The sequence below is a fragment of the Dermacentor andersoni genome, chromosome 1, assembly GCF_023375885.2.
Source record: "Dermacentor andersoni chromosome 1, qqDerAnde1_hic_scaffold, whole genome shotgun sequence".
Taxonomy (NCBI): Eukaryota; Metazoa; Arthropoda; class Arachnida; order Ixodida; family Ixodidae; genus Dermacentor; species Dermacentor andersoni.
Genome location: NC_092814.1, coordinates 81,612,186 through 81,634,374, shown reverse-complemented (window position 1 = coordinate 81,634,374; position 22,189 = coordinate 81,612,186). Strand labels below are relative to the sequence as shown.

The window sequence follows — 22,189 nt, the reverse complement described above, 5'->3', positions numbered from 1 at the left end:
AAAGATGCATTAATATGATAAACAAAACTGAAGTTTTTTTTCTTCTGAATAGCCAGTGACTGCCCCATTCCGAAAGGAATAGAAGATGGCTGCCCACCAATCGCTCAGGCACTGACTATTTGCACCTGCCAGAGAGCATGGATTTGTTTGCATATAATAATCTTTTTGCATGGCAGTATAACATTATCGAGCCCTTTCGACATGCATATGACCTCACTCTGCCAACTCTTCTTTGCTGGGGATCCATTTTATCGGCATTCTTAACTTTCCATCACACGCCGCCGCAATTTTCAACCAGCCACCGCAAGCTAAGCAAGGCGAAGCAGACTAATCGCAGACACCGGAACCACCCTCCTCATCCGGTTATCTATTTTTACCATGCTGGCTGGGGCCCACTGAAACCTTCTCCACTTGAGCATGCTCCTCGCCTCTTGTCAGCCAATCAGATAAGAACAACCACTCAATCTAGGCAATCTTACTCCTTTTGAAAGCAAACAAAAGTGACCTCCTATAATGGAGGAGAGCCTTTGATTGGGCTGTTCAGACAACGCTGCGGGTCACCACCCAATGCTTGTGTCGGCAGTTACATAAATTTAACGTCAGAAGATTGGAATAAAAACAGATTGGGATAATTTTACGTTATAGGGCCCTATGTGTTTTTCCTCATCTGCCAAGTGGTTACTTGTACACATGACAAACTAATGCATTTTGCAAAGCAACAGACAATATTTAGTGTGCTTCACCTTGGTACAAACCTGTAATAAGGTGAAACAAACTGATTGGACAAAGGTAAGCTTAGTACGCATACAGTTACCACCCCAGTGACAGTTGTCAAAACGTCATAGCAATACATTGCGTATGCTTGATCATGTAACACCGCTGTAACACCGGTGTAACACCGCAGAAGGATTCGATACGCACAATACAAAAAAACATGATTATACAAGAATTGAACCTGTTCAAAGAACATTCATACGTCTATGTACATATTCGCATCTAGATACATGTTTATCCTAGCACAGAAATAAGCATTACTTTATGTTTGCCTTGTTTAAATGGTAGGGTAGTTAGTTAAATGGTAGTTAAATTCTGCATTCCAAGTTTGCGTCGCGTAAGCACCTGATTTGGTGTTTTGGTTGTGGCAAATATTCCTGCCTCATGTGGCAATAACATTGAATTGAATTCTGCGGTTTTACATGCCAAAACCACAATTTCATTATGAGGCACACCATAGTGGGGGACTCCAGATTAATCTTGACCACCAGGGGATCTCTAACATGCGCCTAATGCAATGGACACAGGCATTTTGAATTTCACCCCCAATCAAAATGCGGCCGCCACGGCCGGGATTTGATCCCACGACCTCGTGCTTAGCAGCGCAACATCATAGCCACTAAGCTACCACAGTGGCAGGCAATAACACTGATAAAAATGAGCAGCAGTAATGGTACTGAACGTAAACCCTATCGTCACCATGTTCTGTACAAAGTCCACGTGTGATAAAATCCTCTCTCGCCCTGCACGTCGCATGCTGTGGGTGCGAGGATGAGCTGAGAAGGATGGCTGTGGCCTTGCATGGCTGTCTGCACAGCCAAACGCATATGTGAACTGCCTGCCCTATCTTGTAGGTGATCTGTGGCGGGTGCATATGCTAGAAGAGTTGCGATGGCTGGTGGCTTCACGTGCTCTATCTTTCTGCGCATTTAGTTCTAGAGGTCACGCAAGTCTCAGATTACAGAGACATATTGAAGCAAGAGACAGACGAAGCATTCGCTTCCTTCTGCCTGTGCTCGCCATCACGCCAGCGTTGTGGTCTTGGAGTATGATAAACAGGACTCGACTGATAAGGCGTCTCAACTTTTGTCCTGCTGAGCCAGCTGCTTTGTGCATCATGTTCGATAAAAGTGTTTTTCCGATTGTGAAAGAAGCCTGCAAATACACGTAAAGTGCCTCGGGCGGCCAGTTGCGCGCCAATTTTGTGTGCATTTGTGGGAGTCCTTCACGCTTGGAAAAACACTTATGTAGCCCGTATTGAGCAAGAGAAAGCTGTATCGGGAGTTTTACTTGCTGCTCTACAATTTTCTCATTGACATCTTTCATGTAATAACATTTTAGAAGTTGATTAATTAATGAAGACTATGTAACTAGGCAAAATGCAAAATATACTCAGAGTATCTCCAAGAGATGGCAAACAACATTACCTTGGTTCTGTCTAGCTATGTGGCATTTGCACATTTTTAAATCTTTGTGCATCATAGTTGGGACACCCTGTACACGGAAAAGACAGTAATGAGCTTATAAATAGGAACTGTCCGAACTGACACTGCCTCAAGGGGCGTTCGAAGAGCTACATGACGACAAGCCACAGACTTGTTTACAAGTATTGGTACTCCACTGGATGAGACATCAGCGTTGTCACAGTCTTTCTGGAAGATGGCATATCGCCAAAGGAAGTTCAGTTGTTTCGAGTTTAGATGCATCTCCTGGACACAGGACACTTTAGGCTGATATTCAGAAAGTATTTTAGTGATGTCATCCGGGTTGCAAATGAGACCCCTCACATTCCAATACATTATCTGTACCACCATAGCAATAATAAAATAAAAGCGTTCCGTGTACCAGGGAAGCGTTTATGTTTATGTTCACTGGTCCTTGAACCAGTGAACAGTGATCTGGTTTTTCATTTTTGTTGCAATCATGCGAACCGCGGCACTGAGTTGGCACCAAAGGAGCTGGAGTATGTCCATAGCCTCCTGGGAGGCGCTAGATGCCTGCTCCTGCAGGCTCTTCGTTCTGCGTCAGGCCTCGTGTGATGAGAAGATGCCTTCTGGCCTGATGGTCCAGGAGTCACCGAGCTCCGTTGCTGAGCAGGTGGACTAGACTTAGCTACTGCCACCATGAAGGTAGGTGCGACGCTGTCCCCTGACATGCCACATCAGCACAAGCTGTGCTTTTAGTCGTTACTGTGACGGCCCCTTACCCAATGCCTCATACGAGGCCTGTAAGGAAATTTTAAATAAATAAAAGAAATAAAGAATAAGAAAATCTGAGCCCTTTTTCTGACCTTCTTTGAATTAGATTTTCTTTTACTTTCAGAGTGAATATTTCTTTTTTCTTTTTCATGTTAGACAAAATCTTGAATACACCACATGGTCATCGTCGCAGTTTACACAGTGGAATGTAGCAGCAAAATCACCTGCAGGGAGGCCTTGGGTCCCACATTTTGCACATGTGAGTAGACCATGGCAACTCTGTGAGTCATGGCTATACTTCTGACATCTGAAGCATCTACACGGGTTTTGATGCATCCAGTTTCAAAGCTTTCTGGCAGAACACTGGATGAAAATGTAAGAATCAAGTGTTTTGCAGGAATCTGTTTTCTTACTTTATCACAACCTGTCACACGTCTACTACATTCTGGTCTTTCGAACTCTCCAGGAGCTCTTTGGTAGTAAAAACAAGCAGATAAGAATTGAAGATAACGCCTTGTAGGGTGTTCAAGGAGTGGTGTGGAGTAACAGTGACTGGGATGTCGGGAAAGACTACAAGTTTTGAGAGCATTTCCTGCTGAAGCTTGTCACGTAGCTCCAGATGGAGGTCGCCACTGGCCATTTTACTAGCTTTATATGCAGGTCCAATTTTTTCGGTAAGGCTCTTTGCGACAAGAAATGGCGAGATTAGCTCGCCATTTCTTGGAGTAGGAAATGGAAGAGAATAGGAAAGGAAAAGTTGTGAAGAGGTACAGAGAGATGGTATTGGGCTTAAAAGAATAAAAATAATTGCCCTGCCTGCATTACCCAAGTATCACAGGGGTGTAAAGAGGGGCAGGAAAAGGCAACCACTGATTTCCGCCAGGTGGGTTAGTCCAGGGGTGCTGACAACATGAAGTGGAGGTCCAAGAGGTGTGTTGCCTCTGCCGAGGGGCCATAAAGATCCAAACACCCAGCATAGGCTCAACCCCCAAGAACCCCTATTCTCCAGACTAGGCTATGCCGCACATGGCTACACACGGGAGGGTCCAACCTCCTTGTGCTTGGGTCCGTGGTGTTGCAACACACCAAATGCCCACTTACGCAGATGTCCCTGCGGGGAAAACCATGGTATCATGGCAAGCTGAAAGCCCAGTATTTCAATGGAGATGCCAGCCAACAAGCAGTGACAATTATGCCATTATGAACTTGTAGGTGTATGTAAATATAAAGATTTTCTAATACGAATTGAATATGAAGACTTAGCTTCAAGTACTGAATGATATGCACATGCATTTATTAGCAAGTTGGGTTTTAAGTTGAAAGTTTTAGATGTCTGTCTCAAGGTTGCGCTGTGGGGTACAGAAAATATCACGTGACCCAAGGAAGGCCAGCAGCGAACCAAAGCATGTCCAGCCGTGCATAAGAGATGATCAATGAGTAGCAAAGTTAATTAATGATTGATTAGTGATTGGATTAGGATGCATTAAGGTGTATCAAGGTGGATTAAGGTCGATTAAGGTGGATGAAGGATTAGGGTCGATTCATGTGTATTAGGGTGGCTTAAGATGGATTATGTCGATTAAGGTAGATGAAGGAGGATTAAGGTGGATGAAGGAGGATTAGCATGCTTTACAAGGCTTTTGCCTTCGCATCGCTTAGGCGATAGCTAAGGACACCTGGGAATTTTTTTAACATGTTGGAACATCACAATTCCATTGTTAATGGCAAAAATTAGACAAGTAAGCCGTTATACTAAAATATTGTATCTTTGTCTCTGGTTAACTTGGAAAACTGAGTAATTCCCACCAGATGTCTGTTCTCGCCTACCTGTGCCTTATCAACATCACATGCCCGTAATCTCGGAGGCGTTCTACCCTGCGTTAGTCATCACTCATCGCATTTGCTGTCAAGCAATGAGCCCAGGACTGGGGATGGCACTGCAAATGAGTGCACCCGCACTGTCTGCAAACCAGTGTCCCTTGCTACTGATAAACTGGCTTTCCCGCACAGCTTAGACGCCCAGTGGATAAGCGTACTTTACAGGCGAAAATTCACCAGCAACACGAAATTACCAAAAATTTAGCACAATATCAGCCACATATTCTTAGATTAGTCACAAACAAACGCTAAGAACCGTGTTTGCTCCTGCACCACCAGCAATATATTCGATTTGTTTCGAATATTCGCATTCAACTGCATATTCCAAAATGTTCGAATATCTAGTTCCCAAACCGAAAATGAATATTAAAAATATAATATTCGCTAAGATTCGAAATTTTCGAATATTCGCATTTTGAATATTCGCGCAAGCCTATGAATTTTTCCCTGCATGCTTTGTCAACATAGTAATCAGCCTTCTAAACTCCCATCATGTCCCCAAACTTCAAGGCATCTTGCTAGCACATACCTCAGCTGTCCCAGCTAAATACACTGCCCAAGAGCCTGTTGCTGAAAGCTTACCGACCGTGCTTGGCTGTGTCGAAGTACCACCTCTTAATCTGTTGATCTAGGAGCATTATTATTGTGGTTGAGATGACGTTATCTACTAAGATCCTAAGAATCCACTGAACGGAAGAAGACCTCGTAGGTTCTGGAGCCTTGAATGATTAAATGAAGAATCAATCGTGTGGTTATCAGGTCATGATGACAACCTTCTCGGTAGAAATGCAACAAAGAGCACAGACTTTACAACCATTACATTTCTCCAGTTTCCAACTGACTTTATTACACAATGAATCCAGCACAATGTAAGAATGTTCTTGCATGCATGCGTTTATAGATGTGTCAATGCAAAAGTGACTACACATGCTGCCTGCACTTTGTATGTTGACGCTGCCACATACTTATGCAAATGCCAGACATGCCAAAGCTGAATTCTGCGAAAAGTGGCTACTGACAGCCACTGTTCTTTATTCACTGCATAAAATCTTGCATTTGCATACCAATCCTTATCTAGATGGATGAGGAGCATGCCATTCAGCTCTTCTGGTAAAACAGTTAACACATCTTGAGCTAAATCTGCTGCATGTCCAATTTACTGTGGTCTTTTCATTTAAAAAGAACATTCACTGGATGGTTGCATTGTTTTGCAGTAATGTGGCCCTGCAATTGAAGCTACAGTTGGCATAAGCCAATCAGCAGCATCATCACCTAAATGCAATCCACCTTGCATTGTGTCCATTTGCGTCATATCATCACCTGCCGAGTCTCAAGTGCCAGAACTTCATAGCTTTCACTCCCGAGTCAAATTATTCTTAAATGTAGTACAGCAATGTGTCTATTTCTTTTTTGATCATGCTTTGTTCAAACATGATATCCATCTAAGTATAACAAATGACTCTGACACAATGAAGCCTATGTTGTGTTCTTGAAAGCCATGTCATGTAAGAAGGATATTAAATTTGCTAAGCAATTAAATTTTGAAAACAGTTGGGCACAGTTTAACAAATCTTTCAAAAAATTAGAAGGTTGTAGAGGATAGATGAAAAGATGAGCTAGTGCCAAAAACTGTTCAGGCATTTTTTTCCAAGCACTAGACAAAGTCAAAAATAAAATAACCATTGGCATTAGAAGCTTGTTTACACATGCATCAGGCAGGCACAGCCTAACCATTCATTTCTTGTCCCCATGGTGCTCATGCAGCTGTAGTCATGTGCAGTAAACAATAACCATTATAATTTCTTACTGCAATGTGCTGCATGAATTCTTTCGAGCAAGCACAATTTTTTAAGCTTGATTACGGAAACACTCTACATATTTATAACAAAGCTACCATATTTATCTTCAATGTCAAACTTTACTGCTAGCTAGATAGATGATTTAAACAGCAACATATTCTTTCTTATGCAAGACTGCCTACAATGACACCATGTTCAATACACCGAGTTCATCTCCAATTTGTAAGTGCACATTCTTTTTTTCAGCAATATTTTCAAGTTATTTTTGATATGTCATTTCACATACTGCAGCTCTTTTTGCTGCTCAAGAGAAGAGTAAACACTGTTTCATACCTAGTTATGCCAAGCTTGATGAAGATTTCCTCAGTTGTCTGAAGCACTTTGTCGACATAGTCAACTCTTTCTCGGTAGCATTTCAAAGCCAGGTGAATTAAGGAAACTTGCAATGACACGATGTCTTCTGTTGGCATGTCCTGCCTCATCTTCAAAAAAAAGGAGAAATTATGCGCAGCATTTCTGTAGATATCATATGCAGTATTTCTATACATTTTGTGAGTTGTTTTTATACACAAGACCTTTAGAACCAATCCTGCAACCATCAAGGGTTTAGTCAAACTTTACAAGCATTGATACAGACAAGTGCCAAGGGTGTGCACAACCAAAAGCTTTGGAAAAAAAAAGCTAAGTAAATGCAAAGCTTTTGCAACACTGTCCAATTCACTCAGGCCCCACTCATGGTGACACCAGTGCCACAGTAATTCATTTCATCATGCATGTGATAAATTTGTTATTTTTTATAATCATGTTCAACAAGTAAGAGCTAGTCATTTGTATATATGTAGTATTGTCAATAGTTCAATGTGTTCCTGCATTTCTTTGCTGTAATCAAGATGTAGTATTATCTGTTTTGCTGCCGCTGTCCCTTGTACGTCAAAAAGGGGCATGGTATCCCCCCAATCCAACGTCTGGGTTGACTTTTTTCACCTCGTATCTCTCAATGCAGAATAAAGTAAATCTGAAAAAGCAAATCTTGCTATATAGGCTGAGGGGTTGTCTATTGTTAAAAGTGGTTCTAAGCCAACTAACAGAGGTGCACATGTGCCAGTAAGGAAGCTAATAGGCCTATATTTTGAAACTCTTCAACACCTCCCTTATTATGGATTATTATTGACACATCAACTCTTCAACGTCTCCCTTATTATGGATTAATATTGACACGTGTACTTGTTGTCCCTAGGGCATTTAGGCGAGGATTGTCTTCATTTTCTCTGCAGAACGACATCCTCATAATAACTCACCAGTCCATGCCAACTACCTTCTTGTTCCCTCAGCACTGCATCCAGAAGTACTGCACGCCTCACATGACAATCCAACCGCTGGGCACCTCAGATTCTCCCGGACGCTATCGAGGATACAAGAGAAGTACTAGTGGCCACGCCTGACCGCCGACATCACCCACTACATCAAGACATGCCATGACTGCCAGCGACGCAAGACACCACTGACAAGGCCAGCGGGTTTACTACAGCCGATCGAGCCTCCTGCCGAACGTTTCGGCAGATCAGGACGGATTTGTTGGAACCCTTTCCGACGTGAACATCTGGAAACAAGTGGATCGTCATGGCCACTGACTACCTTACCCACTACACCGAAACAAAAGCCCTGCCCAAAGGTAGTGCAGCGGAAGTAGCCAAATTTTTCGTCAAGAACATCCTGCTACAACATGGTGCACCAGAAGTCCTCATTACTGACAGAGAACGGCTTTTACAGGTGAGCTTACTCAAGCTATACTGCAGTAGAGCCAGACAAGCCACAGGAGGACAACTGCCTACAACTCGCAGGTGAATGGTCTTACGGAGCAGCTGAACAAGACCCTCGCCGACATGTTTGCAAGGTACGTCAACATCGAGCACAAGACGTGGGATGCCGTCCTGCCATATGTAACCTTCGCTTACAACACGGCGGTGCAAGAAACAACGCAGATCACACCGTTCAAGCTGGTTTACGGAAGAAACCCAGTGACAACTCTCGATGCCATGCTGCCGCAAGTCACCGACAAAGAAAATCTTGACGTCATCGCCTATCTCCAGCACGCCAAAGGAGCCCATCAGCTCGCCCGCCTGCGCATCAAGAACCAGCAGAGGACCAACTGCCGGCACTACATCTTCGACAATGTCATATGGAATACCAGCCCGGCGACCGCGTTTGGGTCAGACTCCAATACGCCGACGACTTCGAGAGAAACTGTTATGACGCTATTTCGGGCCCTACAATATCAGCCGATGTATTCGCACACTGGACTATCAGGTCGTGCCAGACAGCATTTTGCAATCACAGCAGCACCGCGTATGACCTGAAGTCGTCCATGTGGTGCGTCGTATGGCTTTCTATACCCGCTGACAAACTTACGGACTTTTTGCTGCTTATTATGCGTGGTTTTGTTTTCACTTTCATGTTTGTAGCATCGGGATGATGCTTTTTAAGGATGAGTTATTGACACATGTACTTGTTTATCTTTCTCAGCTGACCGCTTTTCACCGTCTAACAAATGTTATCACTCAGCACAGGGCACGCCCCCATGTATCGGAAGTTTCTTGAATGTTATCTATGGTTCTATCAGCTGTCTGTTGTCACCGAACCTCGTATAATCTGATTGTATGTGCGATGCGAATTATGCAGTACTTTCTAGGATACACACAGGCACCAGAAATTACTCTGGAACATTAGATGACTCGAGTATAAAAGTTGATGTGCTTGACCTGCAGATCAGATTTTCAACGATTGCCGACTGTGTTCGCCACTATAGTTGTGCGTTGAGGTTAAGTTGCTTTTGTGGGCACAGGTTCACCGAATAAAAAGTTAGTTTCGTCGTACAGTTTTCCGACTGTTTTCTTCATAGTCACTACAACATGACAATATTGTCACGATTCACAAGCAGCAAGAACTGATAAAAAAGGGCAGGACACTTTAATTGCAGGCCAACTGAAAAACGATTGTGCAGGGACCTCTTCTTCTCTTCCACAATGCGCGAGATCTTCGTCTTCCTCTACATACCGCGTACTGGATGTGGCATTTGCCTCCCTCCAGAGAGAGCATCGCCGCGATGCTCACCTAGCGGCAGGAAGATTTGTCATACGAGGTGTGGGCACTTCATTCCGAACAATAGGGTTTCATGTGCACAATGTGCACAACTTCTGGTGGACGCTGCCTCGCCCTGGAGGAAGCAGGACTGTCAGGGATAACCTCATAGTTCAGGTCGCTGAGGCACGGTAAAACCTTGTACAAACCAAAGTACCGCCTGAGTAGCTTTTCAGAAAGCCCTCACTGACGGGTGGGACTCCAAACCCACATTTTGTCACCTAGCTGATACCTGATGTAGTGGCGTCATAGATTGCAGCGTCGAGTGTCGTAGTCCTGTTGTCGGGCGAGTTGTCTCGCTTCTTCAGCACATTGAGCGAAAGCTTCAGCGTCTGTGCCTGTATCACCTCAGTCATGTGGCAACATCGCACCGAGCATCATCGTCACTTCACGGCCATGAAGAAGGCTAAATGGTGTCTTTCACATTGTTTCCTGTTGAGCAGTGTTGTAACCGAATGTGATGTACGGTAGAATGTCATCCCAATTTTTTTGCTCCACGTCTACGTACATACTCAGCATGTTGGCGATAGTCTTGTTCAAGCGTTCTGTAAGGCCGTTTCTTTGCGGGTGATGAGCTGTGGTCTTTCGGTGAGCGGTGCCACTGAGGCGAAGCACTGTCTTTAGAAGTGTAGCCGTAAAGGCAGTCTCTCTGTCCGTTATTATCCCCACTGGTGCACCTTGCCTCAGAACCACGTTTTCAATAAAGAATCGCGCTGCTTCGACTGCGGTGCCACTCAGAAGGGCCTTTGTTTCTGCATAGCATGTCAGGTAATCAGTGGCAACTATTACCTACTTATTGTCAGTATTGGAAGTCTGGAATGATCTGAGAAGGTCCATCCGATTTGGTCAAATGGGGTCGTGGGCACTTGGAGTGGTTATAGTAGCCCAGCTGGTTTCATATATGGTGGTTTGCATCGCTGACAATTGAGGCACGTGCGTACGTAATGTTTCACAAAGGTGGCAATCCTTGGCCAGTAATATTTCTCTTTGACTTGGGGCAGTGTTCGCGTGTAGTCGAGGTGGTCAGATGTCGGTTCATCGTGGCAGGCTTGCAAGACCTCCATGACGGGGGCACTTTGGGAGGACAAATAGGCGGCTGCTTCCGCTTGCAGAGAAGTTCTTGTAAAGAACATCATTAAGGAAGCAGAATGATGGCAATCTTCTTGCAAACGTTTTGGCCGAGCTTGTAATCTGGCCTTCTAAAATTTAATAAGCGGAATCAGTTCACTGTCTTCCCGCTGCTGACGAGCAATCATGGCCGTGTCTAGAACACCTATAAAAGCCATGTCTTCATGATCTTCTGTCGAAAGCGTGGCAGTTTGGGCAAGTTGGTATGTAATGACTTTTCTAGGCTTGTAGCGCAGCTCAGAACGAGAAAAAAGGAAGGTGGAAGAGGTAATGAATAGGAACGGAGAACAGGGTGAGCACTATCAGGGATATCAATCAGGATCATCCTATCAGGATATCATCAGGCATCAATCCGGTGCTTCCTGCTCAATTGGTTACCTTGAGTGCTTTTGTCCGGACTTATACACCACTGTCATATCAAATCCTTGAAGCCTTAGACTCCAACGCGCTAGTCGACCGGACGAATCCTTCAAGTTCGTCAGCCAGCAAAGTGAGTGATGATCGCTGACAACACTAAAGGAACAGCCATAGAGATACGGGCGAAACTGCATAACTGCCCATACCACCACAAGGCATTCCTTTTCTGTGGTTGAGTAATCAGACTCAGCATGTGAGAGCGTCCTGTTTGAGTATGCAATGACTCTCTCGGCTGAGTCTTGCCACTGCACGAGCACAGCGCCTAGACCTACGTTGCTAGCGTCCATATGAATAATGGTAGGAGCGTCCACATCAAAGTGAGCCAGTACAAGAGGTGTTTGCAGGCGCTGTCGGAGATCATTAAACGCCGCTTGTTCATCTTTGCCCCATATGAAGGCAACATCTTCTCTTGTAAGGCGCGTTAACTGTGAAGCTATATGTGAAAAATTAGCTATAAATCTCCGGTAATACAAGCAGAGACCTAGGAAATGCCTCACTGCCTTCTTATCCATTGGCGTTGGAAACTTTGTGATGGCCGCGATCTTGTCGGGGTCAGGGCGGATGCCTTGATGACTCGCAATATGATCCAAGAACTGGAGTTTCTCAAAACCAAAGTGACACTTTTCTGCTTTCAGTGTTAAGCCGGCGGACCGGATCGTTTGTAGAACCACCAGCAGCCGTCTTCTCAGGTGTTCCTCGAACGTTTCCGAAAAAACTATGATGTCGTCGAGGTATACTAGGCATGTCTGTCACTTCAGGCCTGACAAAACAATATCCATGAGTTGCTGAAAATTTGCTGGAGCTGAGCATAAACTGAAACGCAGAACCTTGAATTCGTAAAGCCCATCAGGCGTTATGAAAGCAGTCTTTTCTCTGTCTCTCTCGTCAACCTCGATTTGCCAATAGCCACTTTTGAGGTCCATCGACGAGAAGCAGCGGGCGTGCCTCAGCCTGTCGAGAGAATCGTCGATACGCGGTAATGGGTCTACGTCTTTCTTTGTCACCTGGTTCAGCTTACGGTAGTTGCCACAAAAACGTAGACTGCCGCCTTTCTTTTTGACCATCACTACCGGCGATGCCCACGGGCTTTTCAATGGTTGGATAACATCATCGTCGAGCATTTTCTTCACTTGCTCTCAGATCACTTAGCGTTCTTTTGGTGCTACACGGTACAGGTTTTGTCGGATTGGTCTCGCTTTCTCCGTGATAATCCGGTGCTTCATCAGTGGCATCTGACCAACTCTGGATGTCAACGAAAAGCAATCGCGAAACTGGTGAAGCAGGTTCACAAGGCGCTGCCTTTCCGCTGGTGATAAGCTCGCGCTCACGTCAAGAACAGGTAACGGTGCCGAAGCGTCTTGCTCTCCTTGTTGTAATGCAAAGCATTCGCCGCATTCCGCAACCTCGTCAAGGTAAGCAACTGCTGCGCCTTTTGCAATGTGTCGTCGTTGCTTGCTGAAGTTTGTCAGCAGTAGTTCTGTTTGCCCATGCATTACTTTGACGTGACTTCTGGTTGTGGCAATACCTTGAGTGAGCAAAAGCATAATTATCTGCTGGGCAATACCTTCCCCATCGTACTCTGTGTCGCACCTGACGGAAACAAGACGGCAAAATAATGGTGGTACGGTCATGACGTCTACAATGCACAAGGACTTGCTTTGTAGTTCTGCACTTTCGTCCCCATAAAAGGTTAGTATAACTTTTGGTATGTTGATGACAGTCAGGTGATCATACTGGTGGCAGCGTAGGTGTAGTGCGCGCTCTATGGCCGTCGATTCTTTAATAAATTCATCGACGCTCGTCGGCGGGTTCTGCACAAGATCGGCAAACAGCTGCTCCTTTACGCCGCGCATGAGGTGGCTGTGTTTTTTTGCCTCGGACATATCGGGGTCTGCACAACGACAAAGACGAGCCATGTTCTCAGCAAACATGGCAACAGTTTCATTCAGCTTTTGAATCTGTGATTTGAGAAGACGCTGCGCATCGTCTCGCCTTTCAGTGCTCCCGAACGTATGGAGAAACTGGCGGCGAAACTCATCCCAGTTTGGCCACATTACCTCGCAATTTACGAACCACGTGCGGGCTCCGTCTTCAAGAGAGAAATACACATGGGATAGCTTCTGTCCAGCATGCCACTCATTATACTTGGCTATGCGCTCGTATTCCTTGAGCCAGTCTTCTGCATCCTAGTAGGCATTGCCGTGGAAGCTCACGGGATATCGAGGAGTCAAGAGTCACCTGTGCAGGGCCTGGGTCTGCCATGGCTTGGGCACTCATGGTAACAGGCAGACTTCCTGGTAGGAGACCAAATTCTGGGCTTAGGCCTAGTAGGCGACGGCTGGAGCGGTGAACGGGTGTTTCGACATGCGGAAAATGTCCTGGGCTTTATGTGGGGCTGTTGACAGGCGTCCCAAACGGGTGGATGTCTGATTTTCCCTTTACCCAAACATTTACCCAGCGCCTCCACCAGTGTTACGATTCACAAGCAGCAGGAACTGATAAAAAAGGGCAGGACACTTTAATTGCAGGCCAACTGAAAAGCGATCGCGCAGGGACCTCTTCTCTTCTGCAATGTGCGAGATTTTAATCTTCCTCTACGTGCTGCATACTGGATGTGGCAATATGATGGCATTCTTCCGAGTTTGTAGTACACTTGAAGTCATGAGTCATTGCATATAAAGGGTCCCAAGCTTTTAAAGTGCAGTATGCCCTCTATCTTTTAATCAACCGTAATTCCTTCTTCTTCAAAGCCCTTCTAACCTCATCTCTAGCTACATGTAGAACTTGTTCCCTCTTCATCACAACGTTCAATCACAGTTACATGGTAAGTTGGGTACTAGCACATATAGAATTTCCTCTGCTGGCTTTATTATATCGTCAGAATTACTGATGACATTGCCCTGCTTATCTTTGCTGGCATACACCTTGACTCTTCCAATGCAATGTTTCCTTCTTACAGATTTCATGTTGTCCCCCTTCTTTACTGCTTCCTCAACCTTTCCAATGTTATAATTTTGAATGTCACTTTTTCCTGTTTATCAGCTTCAATAATCAGCCAGTTCAATCTTATCTCTGAATTATACACTCTCATGCTCTGTAGTTCCCTTATTAGTTCCTTTGTTACTTGGGAGAGCTTGCCTTTTTTGCTGTCTTAATGGCTTACCTCAAACTTCAATTGTGGGCGCTGAAATTAGCTTAGTTAAGGTCTCATTCATGAGTGTGAAACCTATTTCTTGATTTTAGTTGTACTGAGCATGAAACCTACTTCTTGTTTCACTCACCGTGGTTGCATAGTGGCTTTGGTGTTGCGCTCGCAAGCACGAGGTCGTGGGATCAAATCCCAGCCACAGCCACCGTATTTCGATGGCAGCAAAGTACAAAAACACCCATGTACTTATATTTAGGTGCACGTGAAAGAACCCCAGGTGGTGAAAATTTATCCAGAGTCCATCACTATGGCATGCCTCATGATCCGATCGTGGTTTTGGCCCGTAAAACCCCGTAAATTAATTACTTCTTGTTTCCTCATCTGAGCTTTTCCAGGTCCACTTGCACTTGCGGAAGAAGCTATTCATTACTCACAAAGGCTTCTAAATTCTTGCAGGCTGAACTAGGGCCCATATTTAGAGCTCTGAACACCTGATTTAATTTTACCACTAGACCACCATGTGGTGCACCCATGACTTTCACTGCCACCAAATTAGAAAACTTGTGATAACTTAATGTCATCGACCAATGAGTGCAAACAATCAAGCAACTGGCACTAGTCTCAATTTTTTTAGCTTCCACTCTGACATGCATTCAGCATTGATCAACTTCCATCTGCAATCACACCAGGTGCCTTAATGTACTTAACCATAACTTCTTTTAATTGAAATTTGCTTATTTACTGTAGTGAATGTTGTGATTGCTCACAAGAGTAGTGCCAGCCTCTCCGAAGTGACTAAACTGTAGAGACTTATCTGCAATACTTGTTGCAGGTGATTCTTAAAAATTTGGCGTAGCAAAAAAAGAAAAAGAAACACCCAGTATATACTGACCTACAATATGTGACCATTTAATGCTAATGCAGCCCGACAAACTTTCCTACGCAAGAGGCTCTAGTAGCCACTGCATGACTTAGGCCACATAATCTTGTCAGTTCCTCATGAGTGCTAGCTATCCTCTTAACTGCGCTGTCACCCTGTTGTGTCAAACGATGTCCTCCATCCTTATCAAACAAGCGATTCATTGTGTGTCTGAGGCTTAGGCCCGCACATCAATATCGCAGAAAACTGAATACAATGAATGTAACGTAAGTGTTCCATCTCCCAGTGAGAAAGACTGCAATGAACAGATATGACATATGAGGCCATTTCATGTTCACACCTACTCCAGGAAACAGAATAGACTGTGCTTTTCCTTAATTAACAATATCCAGCACTACACATCAACAAACCGAACACAAACAGTAGTAACATCCACAAACAGAGCCTAATAAGTGCTAAACATTGAAACCAAAGACAACTAAGTGGTACAAATTAAGCAACACATTTAACAAAAGCACTAACCTGTATCACTTGTGCTATCTGGTCAGAAAAGATGTCAAATAATTTGATGTCACCTGGAATGCCTGGTCCATCTTCTTTCATTGCATAGGCTGCTAGTCTAGTGGGTAGAAAAAAAAAAGAAAAGCTGATATGCTCCACAGTTAAGAACAACCTTCACAGTAGAGGTCTCTTCAATATGCTGAGATACAGATGTAGCTAGATCCAGTCAATAACTAGTTACACGTTTTCAGAAATATCTAGTAGGTTCTTAAATACATAGCTGTTAGCTTTAGAATATTTCAATTTATTACAGTCTTCAAGTTTCAAGGCTTTGAGATGGATACATGTCTCAAATATAATTATTTTTTCTTCAACAAGCATTTTCTGTGCTTCAGGACTAAAAAAAAGGCTCTGCTACATAGTGCTGACATCCATGAATGCACACTGCTCATTACTGATATGCATTCACAATCAATATGTCGCTTTAGGAACTCTTAAAACACTGACATTGAATGAAACATCACCCATCTCTAAATACTAGATGTGCAAGATATTAGAGAACATAACTTTGGCTCACCACAGAAGTAATTAACACTCCTGTATTATCTGTCTAGGTGCTGAAATTTGTTTTCATCAACTCTTCTGTCATTGATGTTTGTTCAAAAGTAGCTGCTTCCATTCTGATGGGAGGGAATGGAGAGGGACATAAACGTATGCAGTCCTAGTTGCTCTCGCTGCAAGCCACCACAACTTGGAGATTGCCACATTCTTAAATGTGACAATCTCCATCGCAGAGTATTAATATAGACTGGTTGGTTTATACTTGGGCAAAGGGACAGTGCTTTAAGAAAGCTTCCGTTTCTTTGCCCAAAAAAGAGTTGGCATATTTTGAGTGCGATTTGTAAACATTTCTTGCTGGTTTGAACTTTGTGACACCTGCATATATGTAGCTCTTCACCACAAATAAAGATTAAAGTTTCCCATCAACAATTGTGCGTGTCGACAGCTGTTGTCCTGTTAGAGAAGTACTTACATATTTTTGACTACATTAATTTTGTGTTAAATTGGTGTTATATACTGATAAATCCTGGAAGAAATACTGGAAAGCCCCAGACCAACCTAATTAATTTAATACAATTGCTTTTCTACAGGCAGCTTCGGTTTCATTTCCAGGAGGTTATTGTGTTGTGACCTCATAATGCAGAAGGTGGTCACTTGGGAGAAGGTACTTGGCACTTGTTCTGGCTCCCTCAGTCGCCTTCTATGCTGCTACTCATTGTGAGGCCTTCTGTAGCAGCACAGCAGACAACTTAGCAAGCTGGAGCAAGTGTCAAAACGTCATGATGACCTGCTGTGTCGTGCTGTCGCAACACAGTAACCTCCTGGAAATGAAACAGACACTGATAGTAGAAAAGCAATTGTATTAAAATATTTAGGGTGCTCCAAGGCTTTTCAGTATTTTTTCTAGGATTTCAAGGTTCAAAACCTTCATTTAATGAAAAAAATTAAGAATTGAAAGCATCATGTACGCACTCCTTTAAGTGCCGTTTCTCCTGTCACATGTGTTCTTTGTTTTCAAGGTCGGAAAAGAATGCATTACTGCTAACAACATTCAATCTGTAGCAGAGAGAAAGAAGCACTGCCGGCAGTAGGATGTCATCCAGATAGGTGAATTTGTCCAGCAGGTACACAACATCATGAGTGAGAACACTTGAAAGTCAATGAAGACCACTGCCAAGCCATTGCCAAGGGGCAGGGTCAATAGTCAGGCTTTTTGTACACAAGCACACTGGGTACCAGTGCTACGTGATGGCTTTGCATTCTCCCACACAGCTGGCTAAACCCAAGAGTAGCCAGCCATCTGTGAACTTCTACAGGCCCGTCATACCCGCCTCGTAGTTCCCAACATTTAAATCCACTAGACTGCAATCTCTGCAGCGTCAGTAAAAAGGATCTTAAAGAAAACCCAATATTAAAAGCTTGCTGAAGGCTGCTATTACAGAAGAAATATGTTGCATGTTTAGAGCATGAGGAAGTGTGACTCTCCAAACTGCTGGCTGGGAATAGAAAAGTATTGCTGCAAAGTGCAAATGTGCATGTGTTTGACCTTTGAGGTGCACAGTGGAAGCAGACTCTTGTTTCAATACAAGGCACATGCATGTGGCACTACATGGGGCCCTGCCCTGCCTGCTTGTTAGCTAAGGCAAAATATGGCCCATCTGCAGGGTCCAAATGGACTGTGTATTTGCCCAGCAAATGACCCAGTCCTTTGAGAAGTTTGGCATAGTGTTCTTCAATGCATTCTGTTGCACAGAGGAACTTCTGGATGCCCAAACTTTCTGCAGCTGGTAAACCAAAGTTAGAGCACTTGAGATATCGCACAACATTGATGGCTTGCTTTGAATTTTGTTACTTCCATGATGCAGCTCAGTCAAATTTTCTGACGGCTTGGTCCTGTTTGTCTCATAACAGTTTCTTTGACCAGCTGAAGGTCCTGTGGAACCACAACAAAAGTTGAAGGGACGACATGTCACCTGCACACCAGCGTTGGTCCCCTCAAGCAATGGCATGGTGTCGATGACAATTTCCAAAACTTTGACGCTGAGTTAAACATCAACTGGTCAAGTGATGATGCCAAGGAAAAATGCTCAAGTTTCAAGAAAAATGCTACAGCATGGGTAGCCATCTGTGTGCTTGCCCTTTCGAGTTGTGCTGGGGAAGTGTACTCTCCTATTAACACAACATGTGACATGTATCTGCCATGTAAGGGTACACTACGTGGCAAGAGTGACATGTCACAAAATGGTCAACATCGGGCACGCAGCCAAACATGCAGTCATTTTCAAAGCCACATTAAGTCAACTATTGAAGCCAAAGGTGGCTTTACTCACACCAGTTTTTGACAACAGTAAATAGTCTACAATTGTGCATGAACATATTTAATGTTGTGTGAAACATCAATGCTTCTCTTGAAGTCATCATTATGTTCTCAAATTCCTTGCATGTCACCTCATCAGATTATCTGTAAATTTTCATGTTACCATCATAGTTTGCAAGCTGTCCAAAACTGCAAGGTACAGGATAGCACCACCACTGCCTTGGTGTGAAGTACACAATGTAGTCCTTCTATGGCCGAGACGTGCCAGCATACGAGAAAGAAGGATATGCTTTGTTTAAGCGATAAAGGTATAAAATGATCAATAAAGAAGTTCTCACTAACCTGCCAACTCTAACAACTTTATGTGTGATCAACCATGACTGAAACATTACAATCAAGGTGTGCAGTATTTCACAGTATCATGGGTAGGCATGCTGAAAAGCCTCATGCTTAAGCAATATGTTAGGTTCATTTTATTTTAGAAGTGTATGGCACACATTCTTAAGAAATTTGGCCTGAGAACACACCTCTTCTAGCATACGTACGTGTGCTTTATTATTGATTTAACTTCGGACACAGCACACAGACAGCAGCAAACTTGGAACAGCAGAGACTAACCCACAACACATTGTCTTTAGATTGCACTGACATTTTCAGCGAATTTGCTGTTGCCGATTTCACCTGCTACAGGAACTATACTTAATAAACTTGCTCAAAGCAAGTACCCCATTAGTATATGTCTTGCACTGCCTCAAGAAGGCAGTGCAAGTACCACATAATTCCTTTTTCCCATGCATTTTTTTTGCAATCTTGTGTCAGCCCATCTATCACACCTTTAAAATTTTTTTTACAAATAAGACTTATTTTTTATAAAGTGTGGCACAACATTAATGAAATCATAGAACGAGCCCAAATTTGAAAACGTTATGAAATCTTCAGGAGAGTTGGTAGGTATGGAATCTGCATCTTTGCATTCAACAGCACAACACCACAGCTGCTAAGCCAATTGCAATGTATTTTAAGGATACTGAAGGTGGACGAACTTAATGTCTCGGGTATTTCTTGGGTGACACCAAGTTCAATAGCTGGATTCAACAATTAGACAAAAAAGTCGCTCGGTGACTGCACAAAATGCAAAGCACACATTTACTTCAGCATTTCTTTAAACAGAATTTCATTTTCCTTCCAAATGCATTTGGCAAATAAAATTAAGGTCTAACAGAAAAGATGTGAAAAACAAGACAAATGGCAGTTACCTGTCAATAAGGGAGATGATGATGTTCTTGACATTTACTTGCGGCCTGAGCTCTGCACAGGCCTTCAGGAAGCAGCTCAGAGTTTGTAAGTGAAATTCATCAGGAAAAACTTGAATGATGCACTCCATGAGGTACTCCTGGGCTATGGCATCCCTGCAGCTTACTACTTGCTCCAGAATGCCTGGCAAAACCACCTGATCACATACACACACCGAAAAGAAGTGACATGAAATGACAGCACTCATACACCTTTCGCAAAAGAGTTAAGCCCAGCCAGCTGCTGCCAGGAGGCCAACTGGACTTTATTTTGATGACACACTGCAAACAACACACTGTATTTTCCGGTCTATAAGTTGCACCTTTGTATAAGTCACACACCCCTCAAAACAACAGTTAAAAAAAAAACATATACAAGCTGCACCGGTGTATAAGATGCACCTGTTCATTCAGTAAGCAATTTAAAAAAGATAGTGACATTTCACTTCATGAACACGGGTCATGCGCAAGCAATGATATGGACACTTCAGGCGCATTTCTGCCGTCGTGGTCGCCGAGACGTTCTGTATGAAGTCCAGGGGCAATAACATCGCCCATACGCACAGTATGTTCTATGTGCGAGTGAGAGCGTGCAACGGTGAGCCGTATCGCACACAAGGAAGAAAAGCAGGAAGGTAGTACAGGAGAGAGGGGGGCTTGTACTCTTTTAGCAACCGCATAGTTTGTGCAGCGGTGCGACCTGCAGATGCAACGACTTCATAGTCGGTCGACTCGCAGTCAGCCTGCTGCTGCTTACATTGCTGCTCCGTCCTTCTCGCAGCACACTCGGCAACTCGATCACGAGAAGAACCCGGTACCTCCATAGCATGCACACAACCCATAGCAACTGCCAGAGGATGTCAACCCAGTGCGCTTCGCGTGGCCATAGCATCCAATCCAATTGTGACAGCAGTTATTTTCAGGAAAAAATAAAACGTATATAAGTTGCACCTTCTATAAGATGCACAGACGAAAAATTCAGGAAAGAATCATGACTTATACACCGGAAAATATGGTAGGTAAGCAAGACCACACAACAGGCGTTGAGAACAGTTTCATTGCAGCAACACAAAAAAATAATGAACAAGATGGGAAGAGCACACAAAGATAAGTAGGAGTTTCAATGTAAAATTAAACTAATGGATTGCTGCCAGAATATATTCCTCTTCCAAAAATGATTCAATTTACCAGCTAACGTTTAGGAAAAATCCCTGTTAAAGTAAACTGCTTCAACCCACACTACTTGCAGAAAGCATCATTGTTGCGATGCCCTGTGTAGATTATAACTATCTACTTCACACCTACTCACTCCTGGTCATCCTCATGCATGAAGCCAACTGCTGTAGATAGAAAAGAGAGGGCAGACAGGGAAAATGCTAGTGCATTTGAAGATAATTTGGTCCAGCAATTTGTCTCACTCCACACCCGTGAGCAAAAGTATACGGACCAGGGATTGCGCAACAAAACTAATTTTCTCCTCTGTCTGTGAATGCAACTTCAAAGTAAAGACTACAGTTCAAACTTAGCATTACGAATTTTCTAGTGCGCTCATCAGTTTCTGTTTATACGTGTTAATTACAAAGAAATCCTGTTCTTTTCCGCAACCCTGTGGTCCATATATTTTTGCTCATGGGTGTACATAGCTTGAAGGCACATACTTGCAGTGTTCCAAGCGCATACGGTTCAGATTCTATAAAGCTATTTGCTTTAGGGCACCACTACATATTACTGCTTGCCAATTCAAAGATATTCACGATGGGTAAAAGACATACCGAATGCAGGTATGTGTTCAATAACGACGCATTTAACGGAAAGTTCGGACGACTTGTAAATTGCAGGCTGCTCAACATAATTTCAGGACAACTCGGGACAGAAATGTTGATGAAAACCAAGTGCATAGTGCTTAGTAGATGTTCAATGGTACCCCACATTATTGAGACACTGTACAAAACTGGGACACGTCCTGAAAACCCCAGCTATGGTCATCATTAAGGTGATATCACTTAAACACCAAGACTTTGAAGCAGTCTCAACACTGCTGTCTCAACTATTACAGCAAATCTACTTTTCTTTAATTGCAATTTATATTACCATTCTTCATTCTGCTGACTACATGACAATCATCATCATTATCATATTTTATTTAGGAAAAAGGATC

The 22,189-nt window shown here is 43.6% G+C and overlaps 1 protein-coding gene across 1 annotated transcript in view; it reads right to left on the bottom strand.

Moving 5' to 3' along the window:
• Positions 1 to 22,189, bottom strand: part of Vps35 (Vacuolar protein sorting 35) — a 71,512-nt gene that overhangs the window by 37,790 nt on the left and 11,533 nt on the right. The window contains exons 7-9 of the mRNA XM_050194112.3: positions 19,996 to 20,189; positions 15,883 to 15,979; positions 6,983 to 7,131 (exon numbers count right to left, since the gene is read on the bottom strand). Of these exons, the coding sequence (XP_050050069.1) occupies positions 6,983 to 7,131; positions 15,883 to 15,979; positions 19,996 to 20,189 (440 nt within the window). The remainder of the gene's footprint in view (positions 1 to 6,982; positions 7,132 to 15,882; positions 15,980 to 19,995; positions 20,190 to 22,189) is intronic.